Consider the following 21,390-nt stretch of genomic DNA (forward strand, 5'->3'; position numbering starts at 1 on the left):
CTGCTCCCTGCCCTCTCCAGACCCTACCCCAGCCAGTCCTCTTCCCTCAGACATGTGACGGAGGGGTCGGGAGACAGAAGAGGATATTCATCCAGCTGGGGTCCCTCGAAGCCTAACGAGGCGGGCATCACTGTCCCTTTCCGAGGAAGTAGCAGAGACTGAGCAGAGATGAGAACCAAGAAGCTCAGCCAACTCCCTGGATTTCTTACCCATTTCTCTCCTGTCTTCCCTGCTCCACCCAAACTCCACAGTCTTTTGCCGGGAGTCTGCTCCTCTGCTGATACCCTGCCCCACACTATGGGTGGAGGTAGATGAACTCAGACACGGGGAAGAGACCCAGCCCTGGAAGTTGCCTTCATTCCTTGTTTAAACCGTGTTTTGATGGCAGTTTGATGGTTGGTACTCAGGGTGAACAGTCATCGTGGCACCACCAGTCTCTGTGACCGTCCTGGTTCCTGGCACACATCTGTGGGCCTTCCTCGCAGCATCCTGACAGTACTCACCAATTCCAAGCCTCCTGTGTTGACAAGACTGGGAATAACAGCCGGGCTTGGAGGAGGAGACTTTAGTGGGGAAAACAGTTGCTTTGGATATATGCATGTTTCTACTTTGAGTGACTTTTAAAATGAGTGCTCTGTGTGGAAACATTCAAAAAAATCTCTCTTGTAGAGCTTTCTGTATCCACTGTAGTTGAAAACATTTTAAAAATCAGTGTCTATAAATAACTCTCACATGAAACCCAGTTTATATTTCTGTGGAAAAAAAGCCTCAAACTTAAATAAGCTAAGTAGTAATGGTTTATTGACCTTTTGATGATATAAATAACTTAGCCTTTGAGTCATATAGACTTGTGATCCATGCCAGTCCTGCCCCTTATTAGCCTGTGAGCTCACGTGGGCCTCAGTTTCCATGTGTATAAAATAGAAATGGGGGCGATGTCTAATTCATCCGATTGGTTATAAGGGAGCTGACGCCAGCACGAAGCAAGCACTTCACACACTACCTGGCACACACAGCGGTGCTCTGTAAGTGCCCGTCACTGTGGGGTGACGTCAGATGTGTAGCACACTGTTGAATACAGACGCACGAAAACAGCCTGACGTTGCTCACTGGGTGTTTTTCTCAATTCCCAGGCATCCCTCTTCATGACTACTATACTGAAAAACTGAACTTGCCACCTGCCAAGAATCTGTGCATAAATTTGGGGGTTAAGAACTACAGTCTGATAACTTAGAATACTGGGTTCCATCCAGGCTTCACCCCATGTGTCCCTGAGCAGATTACTTATCGGCTCTCTGACTCAGTTTCCTTATCTGTTAAAACAGGCATGATGATATTACTCATCTCGGGGTTGCTGGGAGAGTTCCATGAGCTAACGCATGCAGAGATCTTGGAATAGAGCCTGGCACATAGTAAACTCTCAGTGAAGGTTTTGGGGTTGGTAGGGTTGTTTTTTTTTAAGTGGTATTGATCATCTTAAGTGGAATTTTAAGCAAAAACTTGCTAAAGTCTATTTAGAAATAAAGTAGCTAGAGATTTGAGGTGGGGTTGAGTTGTTTGTTCAAGTATGGGTTATTACTAGTTTGGCAGCAGAAAATCTGTACTTCAGAATCACCAAACATGTTAAAAGAGAGTGAAAAATGGGAGATTTTGAAAAATAATGTTTTGTTAAGAAAGCTATCAAGCATGTATTGAAGTAGACAGTATTTATAAGGAGTCCCACACTCAGCTGTCAACTCATGACTGATCCTCTTTCAGGTGTTACTCTCCATCCCATGTTATATTGAAGCAAAGCCCAGGTATCATAGCATAAGAAATAGGGATCACATTTGTTACACTTTAAGTGAAACTTCTTGTAATCATGTTTTCTGAGGGGCTTCTTGTTCCTGGCACTCACCCCCCACACATGATCCCAACCCTGATAGACTAAAACTAGCTAACGATGCAGGGGGGGGAACTTAAAGAGGGGAGCTTCTGTGTCTAGACTGTGCAGTAGACTCCTTTGGACACTTAAACCTTTATTGAAAACATTATGACTCCTTTAAAAAGAAAAAGGCTGTTTCAGATAAGGCTTTATGCTATGTCAGATACACTATGACTGAATGTTTGTGTCATCACAGAATTGAAGCCCTGATAGCCAATGGGATGGTATTTGGAGGTGAGGCCTTCGGATCGGTGTCCTTAGAGGAAGAGATGCAGGACCACCATGTGAGGACTCATCAAGAAGGCAGCTGTCTACAACTTAGGATGAGAGCCCTCCCCAGGCCCCAGATATACTGCCACCTTGGCCAGGACTTCCCCGCCTCCAGAACTGAGAGAAACAAGCGTTGGGTATGTAAGCTACCCAACCTGTGGTCTTTTGTTACAGCAGCCCAAATTGAGACATAGTATGTTAGTTTCTTACTGCTGCTGTAACAAGTTACCATCAATTTAGTGGCTTAAAATGACAAAAATGTATTGTGTTCTTGTTCTGTGAGTCTGAAGTCCAAAGTGGGACTCCCTAGGTTGAGATCAGGGTGTGGGTAGGATGCTTTCTCTTCTGGAGACGCTAGGGGAGAATCCACTAAGTTGCCTTTTCCAGCATGCAGACGTGGTGTTCATCCCTTGGCTCCCTTCTTCTGTCTTGAAAGCCAACAATATTGGATCGAGTCCTCCCGTTGCATCGTTCTGACTCTCTTCTGCCTCCTTTTAAGGACCCTGTGGTTATATAGGGCCTACCTCCCCGGATACGCCAACATAAATCCAGAGTAATCTCCCTATTTTAAGCTCAGCTGATGAGCATCTTATTACTTTCTGCCACAATGATTCCCCTTTGCCATGTAACATAATAAATTCACAGGCTCCGGGGATAAGACTTGGACATCTTTGGAAGGAGGGTATATAGCATTCCCTTGCCTACCACAGTAGGTATAATCCTTAGGGTATTATTCATTGCATGTGTGCTTCAGTTCAGTTCAGTTCAGTCCCTCAGTCGCGTCCGACTCTTTGCGACCCCATGAATCACAGCACGCCAGGCCTCCCTGTCCATCACCAACTCCCGGAGTTCACTCAGACTCACGTCCATCGAGTCGGTGATGCCATCCAGCCATCTCATCCTCTGTCGTCCCCTTCTCCTCCTGCCCCCAATCCCTCCCAGCATCAGAGTCTTTTCCAGTGGTAGCCGTGCCCAACTCTTTGTGATCCCATGAGACTGTGGCCCGTCCTCTGTCCATAGGATTTTTCAGGCAAGAATACTGCAGTGGGTTGCCATTTCTTCCTCCAGGGGATCTTCCAGACCCAGGGATTCAATCTTCATCTCTTGCATCTCCTGCATTGGCAGGCGGGTTCATTACCACTGAGCCACATGGGAAGCCCGCATTATTCAGTGCCCACTATCTATCCAACAGGCAGTGGAAGTTTTTGTGCCTGACAGGCTCTGGGGAAAGGGGAGGACCATTTACCCTCTAGGAGCTTGTGGCGCTCTGGTGAAGGGAAGCTAGTCGGAAAGGAATCATTGTGGTCTTTGTGGTCGGTGGGGAGCGTGGCAGGACTGAGGCCCCTTGGGACTTCTGGAGCTGCACTGTGTAGGGCCGCAAGTGCTGCATTTGGGGCTTGGACTTGACCCCACTGATTAGGCGCAGAGATGACAGTTAGCTGCCCTCTGGCAAGTCGACTGGGAGAGATGCTTCCTTTGACTGAATTCACGCCTCCGCAGTGCCCTGTCCCCTCCCCTCACGTTGCCTTACTTACTCACTGCTACCTGGCCCCTTGCAGGCAGGGGCTTGGGAAGGGAATGGGAACCATTGCTGTTCGTTGCTGTCATTCAGTTGCTAAGTCGTGTCCAATTCTTTGTGACCCCGTGGACTGCAGCATGCCAGGCTTCCCTGTCCTTCACTATCTCCCGGAGTTTGCTCAAACTCCTGTCCGTTGAGTCAGTGATGCCATCCAATCATTTCATCCTCTGTCGCCCCCTTCTCCTCCTGCCCTTAAATCTCTCCTAGCATCGAGGACCCTGACCCTGATACTGGGAACCACTGAAGCATATTAAACAGGAGAGTTAATTTGATTATATCTCATATGTGGTATAATAAGCACCTAGTTTGCAGATCTAAATTTTTTTTTTCCCAACAGTCTTAAAAGTCAGATTTTAAAATGCAGCGTAAGTGGAAAATTGGAATAAGAGGATGAAGCAGGCAGCTGTGGTTTAGTGGAAGACAGGCCAAATGAACTCAAGAGAGTCCTGAGCTTGCCTCCAACCCCCACCAGACACTAACCGTGTAACTGTGGGCAAGTCACGTAGCCTCTGCGAGGTTCACATTCCCAGCCTGGTTGTGAGCACAGTGACGTCAGTGCCCACGACGGGCCGCTGGGGAAGAAGGAGGTCGTGTGTGTGTGTGGAGGTTCCTTATGGAGCCAGGGTTGCCGAACAGTCTCAGTAATCTTTGTAATCTGGTAAATAAATGAATATGTGGTCACAGTTCATTTTTTTCTTTAATTCATGCTCTTAAGATGCCTGAGGGTGCTTTTCTGAACTGTATTTGTTCTTAGTCTAGACCCTGGGAAATGTAACTGAACCCCGACTAACCTATCCCCAGACAGTTGCTGAACGTTTCTTCAGTGGTAAATACTGTTTTTGTATTTAGACGTTTACTCGGTCTGCAAGTACTGACTGACCCCACGCCGGGCTCCATGTTGTGTGTAGGGCCATGGGAGAAGCTGGGCAGCCTCCTCCTCACATGGTTCCTAACCCCTGAGAGGCGTGTGCGCAAAAGTGAAGCCAGTGGACGTGGCCGTGTGTAGCTGAGTGCCCGGTGGGTGGGATGCAGATATGCTTTTAAGTTCAGAGCGGAGTGAAAATTGGCCTGAGTTGGCCTTGACAGAAAAACTTTCATGCAAAAGATGAAAGTTCAGCAGATCCTTTGAGACCGGGGCTGCGTGTGTTTGAAATAAATACAAAGGGCATTAGAAGGAAGCGAGCGTGAGCCGTGGTCAAAGGACCGCGTGGGCCCCCGGCTTAGCTAATCGTTCTCTCCTTCTGGAAGCACTGTTGTCCGTGTCGACCATGTTCCCAGGCTTCTTCCTACCTCTTGTTGTTTTGTTTCTTAATCCCTCCTTCCACACACAGCACCTGACACATGGTAGGGGCTTTCGCCCGAAAAATGAGCCACCAGGAGTTCAGTCCCCTGTACTTTTGTGTCCTCTCTTGTTCATCCTCAGAAGTGGAGAAGATGGAGATGTGCTGTGTAGGAATTTATCACTGCTCCCGAATCTGTTTAATTCTGCTGCTCTGCATGGACCCTGTTTATAAACTTAATAGCTCCAGCCTTAGAATCCATCCCCTAGAACACTTGGAAGAAGGAATGTTTGTCTATAAAATTTTAGGTAGAAAATGCTTAAGGAAGGGAATTGGCTTTTATTAAGCATATGCTGTGCAGTTACTAGACATGCATTATCTCATAGAATCTCGAAGTTCCTTCGAGTCATCTCTTCATTGCTGTTGGTTCTTTCTTTCTTCCTGTAGTTGTTGTGATCTGTGACTTAAGCAGGAGACCAAGGCCTAGGAATGTGGGTGACTTTGACAAGTTAGTGATTATACAAGAGTCTAAAATCAGAAGTGTCCAGTTTGTAGCTTCAGAATCTTTTGAAGATTTGGAGAGAGAGCATTCCACTCTCTCTCTACTAATTTAAAATTTGTTGCATATGGGTGTAACATGTTTATCCATATAAACCATTTGCTTTCTTTTCATGACAGATTTCGCACATTGGCAAGCTAAGAGATTTTCTTCTGGAACACAGAAAAAATTATATTAATGCTTATAGGTAAGTGTCTTTTTTTTTTTTTAATCGTGATTTTGGTGACTGTTATTTACCATACCTATATTCCTTGTGAGGTTTTCGTCCTCACTTTATACTAACTCTGGGTTGTAATGGGGAAGATCAGTTTGACAGTGAAAGAAAATCTGCAGAGCAGAAAGGGGCTCCCAGCCAGGGTAAGTGCAGCCATATCCCATGTCCTTAAAGTCACCACAGCCCCACAGCAGTGTTCCCTGAGGTGCACACGTGTTTGCAGCTCTGTATGTGCCATACATGGCGTGAAGCATGCAGAGAGGATGGGACAGTGTCTCACTGAATGCATACTACTGAGCAAATGAAGAGATCACGCCAGTCACACAAAAATGCCATTTGGAGAGATGAGAACTCTTGCCTCCCTGAGGGTTTTTGTTAGGTTGATTTTTAAAAAGAAAAAGCATTTTGATTGCAACCTCCAAAAGGACTTCTAGAATGGACTCCAGCTCTCAGTAGACTCAGGACTATACTGCAGTGCCTCCTGCTCTTCCTTGACCTCTGTTCGCACCCGGCTTTAGTGTGGCATAGCTCCCATAGGATTCAGCTTCAACTGTAGTGCCTAAGCAGTGGAAAAGTTGGACTAGACATAGGAAATGACATCATTAGAAGCATCTGTTTAGGATTTCATCATTATAGAATAAGGGGTTTTGCCCTTTGGAAGCCTTCCTATCACACAGTTAGAAAATATGGAATAAATCTTCTGAATTTATAAAAGGACTTTAATCAATATATATGCAAAAATGGAAATATTTCATATCTGTTTTTTAACAGAGAAAATAATTATGCCCCAGGTGAGTTTTAAATAATCTATACCACTTTGTCTACTTTATGCTTTTAAGTGTATTTCATTTACATAATTTTGGAATATAGTAAAATTATTATTCTAGTGCTTCATACCAAGTAAGCCTTATTTTAAAGTTCTTAGTTAAAAAAAAAAAATAATAAAGTTCTCAGTTGGAATAGTTGGTCAACACTAGATGGCAGTATGAATTTTCTTTCTAAAGGTCTGTATGTACATCAGATGCTAATTCTATAGTCTGTACAGATGGAAGTGACGGTTGTTTTGGAAAGCTTAACAAAACTGGTGTAAGCCTACCATTTTCCAGCTCCTTTGTTTAGTACTTGCCATCTTAGGTTACGTAAGTGGTCGTGGAGATCTCTCATGGAATCCATTATTAACTTCCCTCTGCCTTCAAAAGGCATCCGCTAAAGTGAATGCTTTAAATGTTGGTTTAGTTCAAGCTACTCTGCCTCCTTATTAGCCATGCGAACCTGAGAAATTCACTTAAATTGCAGAAGGCAATGTCTTCCTCTAAACCAGGGGTCAGCAAACCATAGCCTATAAGCCAAGTCCAGCTCACTGCCTATTTTTGTACAGCCTGTGAGCTGAGAATAGTTCTTACATTTTTTAATGGCTATGGGAAGAGTAATAATAATCATAATGAAGTGAAGTCGCTCAATGGTGTCTGACTCTTTGCGTCCTCATGGACTGTAGCCTATCAGGCTCCTCCATCCATGGGATTTTCCAGGCAAGAGTGCTGGAGTGGATTGCCATTTCCTTCTCCAGGGGATCTTCCTGACCCAGGAATCGAACCCAGGTCTCCCGCATTGCAGGCAGACGCTTTACCATCTGAGCCAATAATCATAATATTTTACCTCATAAGAAAATTAAATGAAGTTAAATATTTGGTGTCATAAATAAAGTTTATTGGAACAGCAGCATGCCCATTCATTCACATGTTATGTATGGATGGCTGCTTTTACACCTCAGCAGCAGAGCTGAGTGGCTGTGCCCAGGCTGTATGGCCCTCAGAGTCTAATATTTATACTCTGGCCCTTTTCAGAAAACCTTTGAGGAGTCCTGCTCTAAATAATGAGAGTGATGCTCACTTGCCTATTAGTTAGATTCAGACAAGACGGTACAGCTGAAATGCTGTGCAGAAAAGAAAAAAAGCAGTGGATTTATAAAAAGATTATTGTATAAGGCAGCTATTCTGTAACTTTGCAGTAGTTTTAAACTTTTGACTATAGGGATGGGATTAAGACATTTCTCCTTGAACAGCACAGATCAGCTCCACAACACTGCCTGTCAGTGTTCCCAGAGCAGCATGGCGTGGACTTACTCCAAGTCCTCATGTTTCTCAGGACAGCAGGTAGCTGGCCTCGGCTTCCCCGTTTCCCAGCTACTGTGGCAGCACACGCTGGGAGGAAGCCCGGGGTCCCCAGGGCCCATTCCACTCTTGTCTACGCAGTGGTTGTGTGGCTACAGCATCAGCACAACTAGTGCTCCTGAGGCTTCCTGAGGCTTCCTGAGTCTTGACAGGTCATTACCCCACTGAGTCCTCCTCCCAGTTGTACTTCATCAGTAGCCGGAGGACTCCGAGTTTCCCTCCTGCCCCTGTTTTAGCTCCTCTGAAAGAGCAGGGCTTTGGGGGTCAGTCACACCCGAGTTCTAGTCCCAGCTCCACCAAGTATTAGTCATGTAAGTAAACACAACTCACTTCAGATATTTGTGCTTTAGTTTTCATTTGTTTTTAAATAAAGTATGGATAATGTGGATAAGGGGCTTCCCAGGTGGCTCAGTGGGTAAAGAATCCTCCTGCCAATGCAGGAGGCACAGGAGACACAGGTTTGATCCTTGGGTCGGGAAGATCTCCTGGAGGAGGAAATGGCAACCCAGTCCAGTATTCTTGCCTGGAGAATCCCATGGACAGAGGAGCCTGGCGGGCTACAGTCAATAGATCGAAAAGAGTCAGACATGACTGAGCACACTCACACGCAGTGTTCTTATGAGGACTGAATGAGATGTGTGTGAGAGTTCCTGTCACATGGAAGTCCCTTGGTGAATGGTTATTGAATTGGAACCCCATTTAACCTGTGGTGCAGGTGAGTCAGTGGCCATTTGATAAAGAAAGCACCTCTCAAGGGCTTCCCTGGTGGCTCAGTGGTAAGGAATCCGCCTGCCAATGCAGGAGACATGGATTTGATCCCTGATCTGAAAAGATTCCACGTTATGCAGAGCAACTAAGCCCATGTGCCACAACTACTAAGCCTGTGCTGTAGCGCCTGGGAGCCATATCTACTGAGCCCATGTGCTGCAGCTACTGAAGCCCGCAAACCCTGCAGCCTGTGCTCTGCAACAACTGAAGCCACTACGATGAGAGGCCTGAGCACCTCACCTGGAGAAAAGCTTGAGCAACAGTGAACCCAGCATAGCCTAAAAGAAGTAAAATAATTTTTTAAAAAGAAAGAAAGCACCTCTGTTTCCTGCCAGAGAGGAGGGAGGGAAAGAGAGGATGCCGGAGTCAAGTCAACGTGACACAGATGGACATGGTCAAAGCTCGCTCACCCGTGAAATCTGGGGTAGCAGCACAGGTGAGATCTGCGGGCGGGTGGCCTTGCTGAAGGCTCCTGAATTAGACGGGTGCACTCAGTCGTTAGTGCCATGCAACGGTCACAGCCCGGGAGCACAGAGCACAGAGGCCCTTGAGAGCGTATGAGAGAAGAAGCAGAGCAGAACCTCCGCTGCCACTAAACAGGGAGATCCCAGAGGAGAGGAGAGAGCAGAGCTGTGGCTGGAGGCCTGTTCACTCCCTGCTCAGGTCCTTCTGCCAGGCTGCCAGTCAGAGAAGTCCCTGCTCCAAGGGAAGGGCAGGAGGGTGGAGACTGAGGAGGGAGGGAGGGTGTCATGAGAGGTGTGGATTCTCTGGTAGAAACAGGAGGACCAGGGAATAAGCATTTCCCACACACACATACCCTACATTCTCTCCAGAGGGAGAAGGGCCACCCTTATCTTCTCCCATCACGTTCTCCCTCCCAAAGGTGGTAGACTATTTAAAGTCTTTTCTTTGTTTTACTGCTGTGCTTCCCAGTGCAGGGTGCTGGCTGTGGCCTGTTCTAGTGATCTCTGGCGGCCTTGCTCTTCAGTTCAGTTCCATCCAGTCGCTCAGTCGTGTCCAACTTTTTGCGACCCCATGAACTACAGCACACCAGGCCTCCCTGTCCATCACCAACTCCCGGAGTTTACTCAAACCCATGTCCATTGAGTCGGTGATGCCATCCAACCATCTCATCCTCTGTCATCCCCTTCTCCTCCTGCTCTTCAGTGGCGAGAAGCAAAGTTTGGGTTTACAGCCAGAGACTGAGGTCAGGCCGAAGCACTGAGAATGCCAAATCCTAGCCACTAGACCAGTGGCCAATGACAAAGCCCTGGCCCTTTTGCTTTGCAGGAAAGAATTCCCACAAAGGTGGAAGTAGAAACAAGGAAAGTGTTTATCAGGAGGGAGAAGAATACAGTACCTGTGGATAGACACATGGGTGGACTCAGAGAACGTCCCACCCTCGTGGTGGTTTAAATCACTTATATGGGACATTTCTTCCAGATTTCCTTTGGTTCTGAGTCTACCTTTGGTGCATCTCCACATCCTCCCATGTATGCACATGCATCTCACAGCCAAGATGGATTCCAGCGAAGAAGCCCGTGGTTAACCTTGACCCATAGGCCTCCCCTTTTGACCGCCAAGGAACTTTCTAGTTGGGAAGGTCTCCTTGACTTTGAGAATGAGAAATCTGTGGTCATCTGGGCAGGGCCCAGCCTCCTCTCCCTATTTTCCTGCTATTTTCATCTTGAAGTGTCAGGAAAGGACTCCAGCTATTCACCCTGGTGGGCCCATCTATCTCCTGCCTCACTGGGAACATTGTGGATAGAGTGCGATCGTGGAATTGAGAGAAATGCTGCCTTCAGACCCACAAGGCTATGTTAGTTTGACATAATTAGGAAGCTATCATTTTTCCCATAATGTAGAACTCAGACTTTATCGACCCATTTAATTAAAAAAAATAATAATGACATTTTACTAAAGCAGAACAGCAAGAAACCTAAGTAGCCTCTGGCTAGATCTCTTGAATGATTTTAATTAAAAATAATTTCTCCACTTCTGGTAGATAGACCTTTTCCTCAATATCCTGGCGACAAAACAGTACCACCTGGGGGAGAAACTTTCTTGGTTTCTGTCGTTATTACTACTAGAATGACCATACTGGCAATTTCCAATTTAAAAGGTTAATATATAATGTATCCTAAAGGAACACCACCTTTTAATTGAGTATAATCAGTTTTATCAAATTAACCTTTAGACCTTTTCAGTTTCACTGAGCTGAGTTTCCATTAAGTCAAAATAGAGAAGGAGGACGTTAATCTCACGTTCCTGAAATTGGTCCTTTTATAGATCGACTCTGTCCATGGGGTGCCTCGTCACTCGGAAGTGAGCGCCGGTCTCATTTATCTGCCCCTGACCCCGTTAGCCTCCATTTCCGTTTCCGGTTTCTGGTGAGCCCGTTTCTTGAGGGGCGGTACAGACTGTGCCCATGTGCTCACAGCTCTTCATCCTCCCCTCTCCATCCTCTTGGCCGGACTGGGGAGTTGCGGAGAGGGTTGATGAGCCTGCTTGCCCAGCCCCTGCCCCACTTCCCCTCCCTGGGCTCTTTCTCCTCAGAGAACATTTCTGTCAGGATTACCGTGTTAAGCCAAATTAGTTAAGGAAACAAGACCCTGCGGAGGGCTGGGGGTTAGGGAAATACCCGTCTCTCACTCACCAAGGCGAGGCCATCCCTTACCCTGAAATCTACGGGCTGCCTTCTCTCCTTCCAGCGCTCGCCCGGAAAGTGTGGACGCTGGGCTTGGGGGCGTTGAGGGGGTGCCGTGCCGAGGTGGGAGAGGAGAGGAGACTGGCCTCCTGCTTGGCCCTAAGGAGAGCCCCAGGCTTACTCCTCCCTCTTCTCTTGGGGGCCTGTTCTAGGAGGGACACATTCCTGGGGCCTCTGTACCTCCGTATTTCCAGGGGAGGCTCTGGAAGTGGGATGTCTGCAGGTCTCAGGGCAAGGGGTGCAATCAGACCAGGAGGGGCCTGTTAAGGAGCACAGCTGTAGCTGTGTGTCAGGCTTCTCACATCGGCCTCACACACTAAGTGAGGTCATTCTGAAAGTAGTTGGTTATTGATCCATTGATTTATCAGCCTACTAAACCCTAGGATTGCTGGTGATGACGGGGATACAGCAGTGAACAGGCAGACAAATGCCCCCACCTTTATGGAATGTGTATTTTGGAGGGGAAGATAGAAAAGAAACAAAATGAGTAAAACATAGAATGTTGGAGCTTAGTAAATGTTTTTAGGGGGAGTGGAGAAGGGAAAATAGAAACTGTCAGGGTGGATACAAGTGTATAAAGGTAGCTTAGGGAAGTACTTATTAAGATGCAGGGACTTTGAATAAACAGATACAAGAAGTAAGCAGTCAGTTCATGGAGATCTCATCCAGGGAAAGGAGATCTCCAAAGGAGAAGGCAGCCAGCTAGTATACGTCCTGGTGCAGGGGTACGGCTGTAGCGTTCCAGGAAGTGTGCAGAGGCCAAGGCGGCTGGAGCAGCGGGAGGTGGGCAACTGAGGATAAGCCCAGAGAGGGCAGGAGTCCGAGCTTGTGAGGCACCTTAAGGCTCGTGCAGCTCTTGTAAGGGCCTTGGCTTCTGCTTTTAGGTGGGAAGCACTGGACATCTGTATGGAGGATTGATAGGATCTGACTGACTGTATAACAGGAACGGTAAGGCTGGTGCATTTGAATCATCGGAGGAGGAGCTTGCCAGACATAACAGGCCAGCTGGGCGGCTGCAGTGAACGGTCCAGCCTTGGGATCCCAGTGACATGGCCCAGAGGGGTTAGCAGTGGGTGGGATAACAAGAGGTCAGATTCTGGAAGTGTTTTGAAGGTAGAGCCAAGGAGATTTGTTAATGGATTAGTTGTGAACTGAGAGAGAAAAAGAGGTGCCAGGATGACCTTTTGAGGCCTGAGCAGCTAGAAGGAATGGAATTGCCCACAACACAAGTGGGAAGCGGGCTTGGGAGTGGCTGCGGGCTTAGTGTTGGGCATATTTGCAATACAGATTAAACATCTGAATAGAGATACTGAGCCAGCAGTTAGATATATGCATTTCAAGTTCAAGGAGAGGTTCGGGCTGAAGATATAAATTTGGGACTTATCAGTGTAAAACTAACAACAGAAAAAAACCCACTAGCCTAGCCGAACTCACCAAGGGAGCAGTGTGGACAACAGAAATATTCAGGGACTAAGGGTGTGCTATGCTTAGCCACTCAGTCGTGTCCGACTCTTTGCAACCCCATGGATTGTAGCCCACCAGGCTCCTCTGTCCATGGGGGTTCTCATGGGTTCCCATGCTCTCCTCCAGGGATCTTCCCAACCCAAGGATGGAAACCAGGTCTTCTGCATTGCAGGTGGATTCTTTACTGTCGGAGCCACCAGGGAAACCCATGGGTAAAAGGTGTCAACAAAAAACCTGAAAACCAGCAGCCAGGGAGGTGGGAGGGAACCAGGAGAGAATGCAGTCAGGAGACAGGAGAAAGCAGATCAGGGAGGGGGGGCCATCAGCACTGTCCAAAGGTGGAAAGTACCTTGAGGGGAAGGATGACCCCAGTGGTGACCTTGGAGAGTGAAGACCACAGTGGGGGGGTGAGGGCAAAAGGCTGTTTGCACGGGGTCTAGAGAGAATGGTCAGGAAAATGGAGTTCGGGTCTGTAAGCTTCATATGCATTGGTTCCACTGTCTAGAGCAATCTCCCACCTCTTAGCCTGGCCAGCTCCTCCTCATCCTTCGAGTCTCAGCTTAGTGGTCATTTCAGCAGGGAGCTTTGCTCTCCCCTTCACACCCCATCCAGACTCCAGGTGTGGCATTTGCTGCTGCCCCTTCATGCTGTCCTCTCTCTCTCCGTCAGTCACGTCATGTCTGAATACGGGAGAATGACGGACACAGAACGAGACCAGATAGACCAGGATGCTCAGACGTTCATGAGGACCTGCTCAGAAGCGATCCAGCAGCTGAGAACACAAGGTGTGTGCCTTGAAAGGGGCAGCTGGCAGCCTTTTCGCGATTAAGTACTTACAGGATGCGTGTGGCACAGCCAGTTAAAGCTCTCTCTTGTGCTCTTATTTAGGTTTCAGTCTCAGAACTTTCAAAGTCTTCTTTTTCCTCATTAGTGTTTTAACCTAAGCCGTTAAAAATCATGCAAAGGCCATGATTCAAGTTAAACAGATGGGAAGAGGGAGGTGGAAAGGACCTCTCCAGACAGAACCAAGAGTTTACCTTGGGCCCAGGGTCAGAGAAGGTGACTCGAGTGTGGAGGTGTGTGCGGGTGTGCCTGTGTTCTGGGCGGCATTGAGTAGGGCAGCGGTTGATGGCATGTGAACAAGGACGCATGAAGGTACTCTGAGCTCTCTACTTGGAGCATTAAACTGTAGTGACAGACTCTCTTGGTAAAGAGGACGGCTCTGGAGCCTTGGCTGCGTATGCACGCACACCGGCTCCACATGTTCAGGCCATGTGGCCTTGGGCAAGTCACTTAGTCGCCCTGGGTCTCAGTTTCTTCATCTATAAAATGGAGACAGTTATATGGCATATTTCTTGGGGTCAACCCAAGGATTGAACCCAAGCCTCCTGCATTTCAGGCAGACTCTTTACCATCTGAGCCACCGGGGAAGCCCATTCTTGGGGTCATCATGAGAATTAAATTCTCCTAGCCACCCTCAGGACAATAGCTAGCCTTAGAGTTACCATCATCTCACTTTCATTGATGTTAAATTTTTACTGGGGCACTGAGACGGCTTCCCAAGTTAGGTGTCTACCTTGATTCTCTTTTAATTTGCTTAAGCAGATGCAGATTACGTTACATAGCATGGAATTCACGTGGTCAGATGCTGCTGTGCTCGACCCAGACTTTTGTTTGGGTAGCTTCCATTTGAACCCTGATGGACCACCTGGAGAGTGATGAAAACTGTAGACTTTCCTGCCACAAAAAAAATATGCAGATGCATCAGATTTTGTGTATAATTTTATGGATCCGTTGAATTCCCCATGTGAACCTCAGGTTCAGCAGCAGCCCTGTAGTGAAAACAGATCATGTCCCCTACCCTTAATGTCCATTCATTGAGATACCTTGAAAATACATGCACGTTAATACAATGATAAATAAGTACAAACCATGTGATCCTGGGCTCCTTCTGGATTCCTCATGTGTAAAACAGGCATAATCATAATCGCCTTCTGCATTGTTTGGGCCATTAGCAGTAATTTGTGTAAAGTACTGGCAGGGTGCCTCATACTGTAGGTACCCAGCCTCTACCAAAATACAACTGGCACAGACTCCAAGAAGAAGTGATGATTCACAGGAGAAAGGTGTTCTTGTGGCTCAGAGAGTCAAGGTTTCCCAGAGAAGGAAGGTTTCACTCAGTGTCGGAGGTGAATGTGAGTGGCTGAGGGAAGAGGACGGAGCAGCCCAAGCTGACAGGCAGCCGGGCAGGCAGAGGGGAGTGTATGCTCTGAGTTTGATTTAAAACGGTCCTTGAAGGTCAGCTTGAGCATTGGATCCTGTTAACACGCACGGGGTCAGCTCTCAAGAAATGGCCCACGTCAAACACGATCCCTTAGTAATAAACCATAAATTATTTGACTGTAGTTTTCAGCAGGTTTAATCTTTTACTCTCGCAAAACCTCATAAATCTCACTCTTTTAAAAATGAAATGTCACTTGACACAGGACTTGTTTTATAGCTGTGTTTTTAAGAATACATCTAATAAAGAAGCTGTTGTAAGGAAGCTGATGAATTGTTCTTCAGTGTAATTGAATACAGAGCCCTGAATATTGTCCTTTTCTGTTTCAGCCCACAAGGGGATACACTCTCAGCAAGTGAAGGAGCACAGGACTGCCGTTTTGGATTTCACTGAAGATTACTTAAAAAGTATTTCATTTTATCTTAAAGATCACATGTGGCATTTCACAATAGGTGGGATGCAGCCTTTAGCTTTGCTAGCTGAAGACTGTAATGTCTCACTGTATATAATGATACTTTTGCCTGAGAAGCAGTTTTAAATGGTCTCTGATATTTTCCCCTGGACAGGAGTGTGTAAACTTTACTCAGAACAAAGAGCCATCCGAGTCAAGCGAGTGGTGGACAAGAAAAGATTGTGAGTATTGTCTTCATTGGTGTTCTTTAGTTAACAATAGTAATGATAATAAGATTGCCTGGAGAAATATCAATAACCTCAGATATGCAGATGACACCACCCTTATGACAGAAAGTGAAGAGCAACTAAAAAGCCTCTTGATGATAGTGAAAGTGGAGAGTGAAAAAGTTGGCTTAAAGCTCAACATTCAGAAAATGAAGATCATGGCATCTGGTCCCATCACTTCATGGGAAATAGATGTGTAAACAGTGTCAGACTTTATTTTTTTGGGCTCCAAAATCACTACAGATGGTGACTGCAGCCATGAAATTAAAAGACGCTTACTCCCTGGAAGGAAAGTTAATGACCAACCTAGATAGCATATTGAAAAACAGAGACATTACTTTGCCAACAAAGGTCCGTCTACTCAAGGCTGTGGTTTTTCCTGTGGTCATGTATGGATGTGAGAGTTGGACTGTGAAGAAGGCTGAGCACCGAAGAATTGATGCTTTTGAACTGTGGTGTTGGAGAAGACTCTTGAGAGAGTCCCTTGGACTGCAAGGAGATCCAACCAGTCCATTCTGAAGGAGATCAGCCCTGGGATTTCTTTGGAAGGAATGATGCTAAAGCTGAAACTCCAGTACTTTGGCCACCTCATGCGAAGAGCTGACTCATTGGAAAAGACTGTGATTCTGGGAGGGATTGGGGGCAGGAGGAGAAGGGGACGACAGAGGATGAGATGGCTGGATGGCATCACTGACTCAATGGACGTGAGTCTGGGTGAACTCCGGGAGTTGGTGATGGACAGGGAGGCCTGGCGTGCTGCGATTCATGGGGTTGCAAAAAGAGTCGGACATGATTGAGCGACTGAACTGAACTGAACTGAATCATAATAATAGCAGCTAAAGTTTGTAAATGATGATGATGATGATGATGATGATGTAGTTGCTAAGTTGTGTCCGACTCTTGGTGACTCCATGAACTATAGCCCACCAGGCTCCTCTGTCCATGGAATTCTCCAGGCAAGAATACTGGAGTGGGTTGCCATTTCCTTCTCGAGGGGATCTTCCCAACCCAGGAATCGAACCTGGGTCTCCTGTACTGCAGGCAGATTCTTTACCAACTGAGCTACAAGGGAAGCCCATAGTTTGTAGAGCTTGATGATTGTGAAGCTTCAATTTCCTCACGAACTGCTGTGACCAGGATTCCCTGGGCACGTTCCGTGCTGGACACTTTTGTAGCTCACAGGAGCCCCAGGAGGCAGGTACTGCAATGACCCTTATCTTACACATGGGGAGGCTGAGGCTTGGGAAGTGGGGTGACTCACCTATGTCCCTTAGCCAGGAGGTGGCAGAACTGGAATTTGAGTCCATATAGAGACACATATATTGGTCAGTTGATTTTCCACAAAGGTACAAAGCGATTTTAGTGGAACAAGGATGGTCTTTTTTAACATGAGTGCTAGAACCACTGGATATCCTGTGTTGTTGTTCAGTCCCTAAGTCATGTCCGACTCTGCGACCCCGTGGACTGCAGCACGCCAGGCTTCCCTGTCCTTCACCATCTCCCAGAATTTGCTCAAACTCATGTCCACTGAGTCAGTAATGCCATCCAACCACCTCATCCTCTGTCACCCCTTTGTCCTCCTGCCCTCAATCTTGCCCAGTGTCAGGGTTTTTTGCAATGAGTTGATGTGGCCAAAGTATTGGAGCTTCAGCTTCAACATCAGTCCTTTCAGTGTATTCAGGGTTGATTTCCTTTAGGATTGACTAGTTTGATCTTCTTGCAGTCCAAGGGACTCTCAAAAATCTTCTCCAACACTGCAATTGGAAAGCATCAGTTCTTTGGCACTCAGCCTTTATGCTCCAACTCTCAAATCTGTGCACGACTACCAGAAAAACAGTTGCTTTGACTATATGGACCTTTGTCAGCAAAGTGATGTCTCTCTTTTTTTAAGATGCTGTCTAGGTTTGTCATGGCTTTTCTTCCAAGCAGTAGTGAGTGGTTAACCCATGTTAACTTGTACTGTTATCTGCTATTAAGTACTTGCCATGGGTCAGGCAGTATGTTTATTTCATGTAATCCTCACAGCCACTTTATTAGTAACTACTAGTATCTCATTTTTGCTAGCCCAAATTATTTCGCTCAGATAGTGCTCGGGGTATTCAGGCCAGATTCTTGCGATGCAGCCCGCGCCGCACCTCCCTGCCCAGCCCCCGCTTGCTAATTAGTATCTCATTTTATAGAGGAAATCGAGACTCGGGAAATTTGGGTTACTTGCCCAGTGTCATACAGCTGAACTCAGATTTGAACGTCAGATTAACCAGGGTTATCTCAAACGATGGACTTTGTGTTGGAGGTTGAATGAAAATAATCTGGGTAAAGGATCAGAAAGGAAGAATGGCTCAGGCAGGAGGGCAGGCAGAGTGTTTGCCCAAAGCAGGTCCTGGGAGAAGAAACAAGGCTCTGACGGTGTTCCATGTGCTGTCGAGATGGGGTGTGGTCACTGGGTCTCACGCCCGCCAGAAAGAGATGCTAATAACTTCTGCTTCCTGATCCCAGGCGGTCCCTGACCCTTGAGACCTAGCTGGTCCCTTGAGTAAGGTAAGAAGGGGGCTCTTGCTGCTGCCTCCTCAGCTCCTGGTTCTCAGCAGAGGTTTGGACAAATTAAGATCAGTCAGATGGGAATTGTTCTCATTTAGGCTGTGAAGTTCAGCCTCATCTCCTGTCAGATAGCTGCCCTGTGCCAATTACTTTGAGCAGAGGACCTTGAGGAAAATAACTTTGTGAGCCACCTCGTGTAGTCCAGCCCTCCCTTCTGGTTCTTTCCTCTCCTTACCCCAGAAGGCACCTGCCTAAAACACATGTATACTTGTAGCCCTCCCTTTCTCCAGTGTCTTACAAAGCTAACCTTTGCAGCGTGACATTCCAGGCCCATAATACTTTGTTTTTTCAGTTGGTCCCCATGGATTTATGCTCTGACCAAAGCTGACTGCTTGTGTCCTTTGACATTCTTGTGCCTTCATCCTTTCTGATTTCTTTGCCTAGAATGCCCTTCATACGTACACACTTATATTCTCTGTCCCTCTTCCCCGACTCAGGTGACCCACCACTGTAGTTTGATAACACCTGAAGTGGTCTAGACCCTGTTTGGAGACAGGAGTCCCCTGATCAAACAGCATTATCAAATTGCCATAAATGTTTCTAAATGATTATTCTTCATTTTTGTTCTTACTCATAGCAGACCAGTAACAAACAGTTCATAGTCTCATACTGGTCTCTGGATCACACTTGATTAACACTGGCCTGAAAATCACTCAGTATGAAGTACATGCCCAGTAAATATCTGTAAGTGTGAAGATGGCTTAGATGATGTGATGAATTTCCTGCTCTGGGGGAATCCAGGAGACCTGTGCCCTGTTGGACACCTTAGTCCGACAGCCATCCTTGAAATGAGAGTACTACAGTACTAGGGATCAGTGTGGGTTGTGTCCTTTCTACCTAGAGCCTTTGTTGAGAGATTGTTGTTATCCACAACACTCAGTCATGGCCAGCTCTTTGCGACCCCATGGACTGCAGCACGCCAGGCTTCCCTGTCCATCACCAACTCCCGGAGCTTGCTCAAATTCATGTCCATTGAATCGGTGATGCCATCCAACCATCTCATCCTCTGTCGTCCCCTTCTCTTCCTGCCTTCAATCTTTCCCAGCATCAGGGTCCTTTCCAATGAGTCAGTTCTTTGCATCTGGTGGCCAAAGTATTGGAGCTTCAGCTTCAGCATCAGTCCTTCCAATGAATATTTAGGACTGGTTTCCTTTAGGATTGACTCTTTTGATCTCCTTGCACTCTGAAATAGTTATCACTTTTCTCTCATATTTGTATAGGGCTTTATCTAAGGTTTTCAAAGAACTTCTTCCATGTAATTTCTTGTTTCAGACCTGGAAAAACTGTTTCTCTCCCTCTCCTCTCTATCCTTCTGTTCTTCTCAAATTTTATATAAAATCCCAGAGTTTTTCAAATAAGGGACCTGGAAACAGATGTTGGCCAGGTGGAAACTGTTTTGATTGCAGTTATGAAATACTCAGCTTTCAGTTAGAGAAATCAATTAAAGTAAATTATCGAGCATAAACTGATCTTTCTGATGACTTTTGAAAAATTGCTTTTTTCAAATTGCCTTCAACTAGTTAATTTGTAATTTCCCTGAGGATTTCAATAGACATTCTGTGTATAATTAGATCTGTTTTTATCACTTAAAAAAAAAAAAAAAAAGCATTCAACTTCATCTAAGTCTGCTGCATTGCAGTCCTTTGTTCATTTTAAATTAAAAACTGGCATATTAGCATACTCTGGACACAAAGGGTGACAGATATTAATGGAACCCTTTATTTAAAAGTCAGTTAAGCCCCTCTCCTTCCTGAACAATTAAGTCCTGCAGGCATGGAGTGAGTCAGAGTAAGGGGGGATGTCCACAGCTATGGGGGCATTTCCCGGGGCAGCTCAGAGCCTGAGCGAGCTGAGGAGGTCTGGCTCAGCGTGGGCAGTAAGAGCCTGAGCCAGGACAGGGGAGGAGCAGCAGTGGAGGAGGCAGATTGGTTGTATGCAGGGGGATTGATCAAGTAGTAAACATAGAAGGGTAATGGAAGCCAGGTTCAGACTTTCAGGTGAGTGAAAGGGAAATTGGATTAGAATGAAAAGGACGGGTGTGAACTCATGGTTCTCAGTTTACATAGGTGGACATAGAAATGAAATGTGGTCATAAACGTGTGTGCATGTCTAGGTCTGCAAAAGCAGACAGATTTTTCTGGCTCTGTCTGCCAAGAGAGCCTGGACACACTGACATCCCAGAGGCAATAAGCATGTTTAGCACTCAGATCTTGGCTTCTAAATAGCAATTTCAGCTTCCAGGAACTGGGCTCCTTGCAGAAATGCCTGAGTCTGGGGCTGGGTCAGGGAAAGTGTAAAATGAACTTGGAGCATATTGTTGTACCAGAAAGCAAGGGAAGGCTCAGAGAGTGATGGGGACCTGTAAAAAGGACATAAACCAGTTTGAAAGCTGCCGGTGACCAAATTAAAGACAAATTAAAGGCCAGGCTTCCCTGTCCTTCACCATCTCCTGGAGTTTGTTCAAAGTCATGTCCATTGGGTTAGTGATGCCATCCAACCATCTCATCCTCCGCCACCCCTTCTCCTCCTGCCTTCAGTCTTCCCCAGCATCAGGTCTTTTCCAGTGAGTCAACTGTTTGCATTAGGTGGCCAAAGTTTTGGAGCTTCAGCATCAGTCCTTCCAATGAATATTCAACTTTCATCTTTAGGAAATATTAAAATATTCAGAGGTGAAGGGGCATCAGGTTGGCATATTACTCTCCAGTGGTTCAGTAAAAAGCATTCTTGATACTATCTTTCAGATTACTATGCCTGTGACTATATTTATTTCCCAAGAAAATAAAACGCTAAAAGATCCCATCTCACACATGTTAGAAAGGCTAAAATAAAAGTGACACTTCAGGGAGGGTGTGCAGCAGCTGGAACTCTCGTTTATGACTGGTGGGAATATAAAGTAA

General features: G+C 46.4%; 1 protein-coding gene across 1 annotated transcript in view; it reads left to right on the plus strand.

Moving 5' to 3' along the window:
• The window catches only part of STX18 (syntaxin 18), a 119,648-nt gene that overhangs the window by 66,998 nt on the left and 31,260 nt on the right, over positions 1-21,390 (plus strand). The window contains exons 2-5 of the mRNA XM_005893201.3: positions 5,732-5,799; positions 13,606-13,721; positions 15,547-15,624; positions 15,784-15,850. Coding sequence (XP_005893263.1) covers positions 5,732-5,799; positions 13,606-13,721; positions 15,547-15,624; positions 15,784-15,850 — 329 coding nt within the window. The remainder of the gene's footprint in view (positions 1-5,731; positions 5,800-13,605; positions 13,722-15,546; positions 15,625-15,783; positions 15,851-21,390) is intronic.

The sequence above is a fragment of the Bos mutus genome, chromosome 6 (assembly GCF_027580195.1).
Source record: "Bos mutus isolate GX-2022 chromosome 6, NWIPB_WYAK_1.1, whole genome shotgun sequence".
Lineage (NCBI taxonomy): Eukaryota > Metazoa > Chordata > Mammalia > Artiodactyla > Bovidae > Bos > Bos mutus.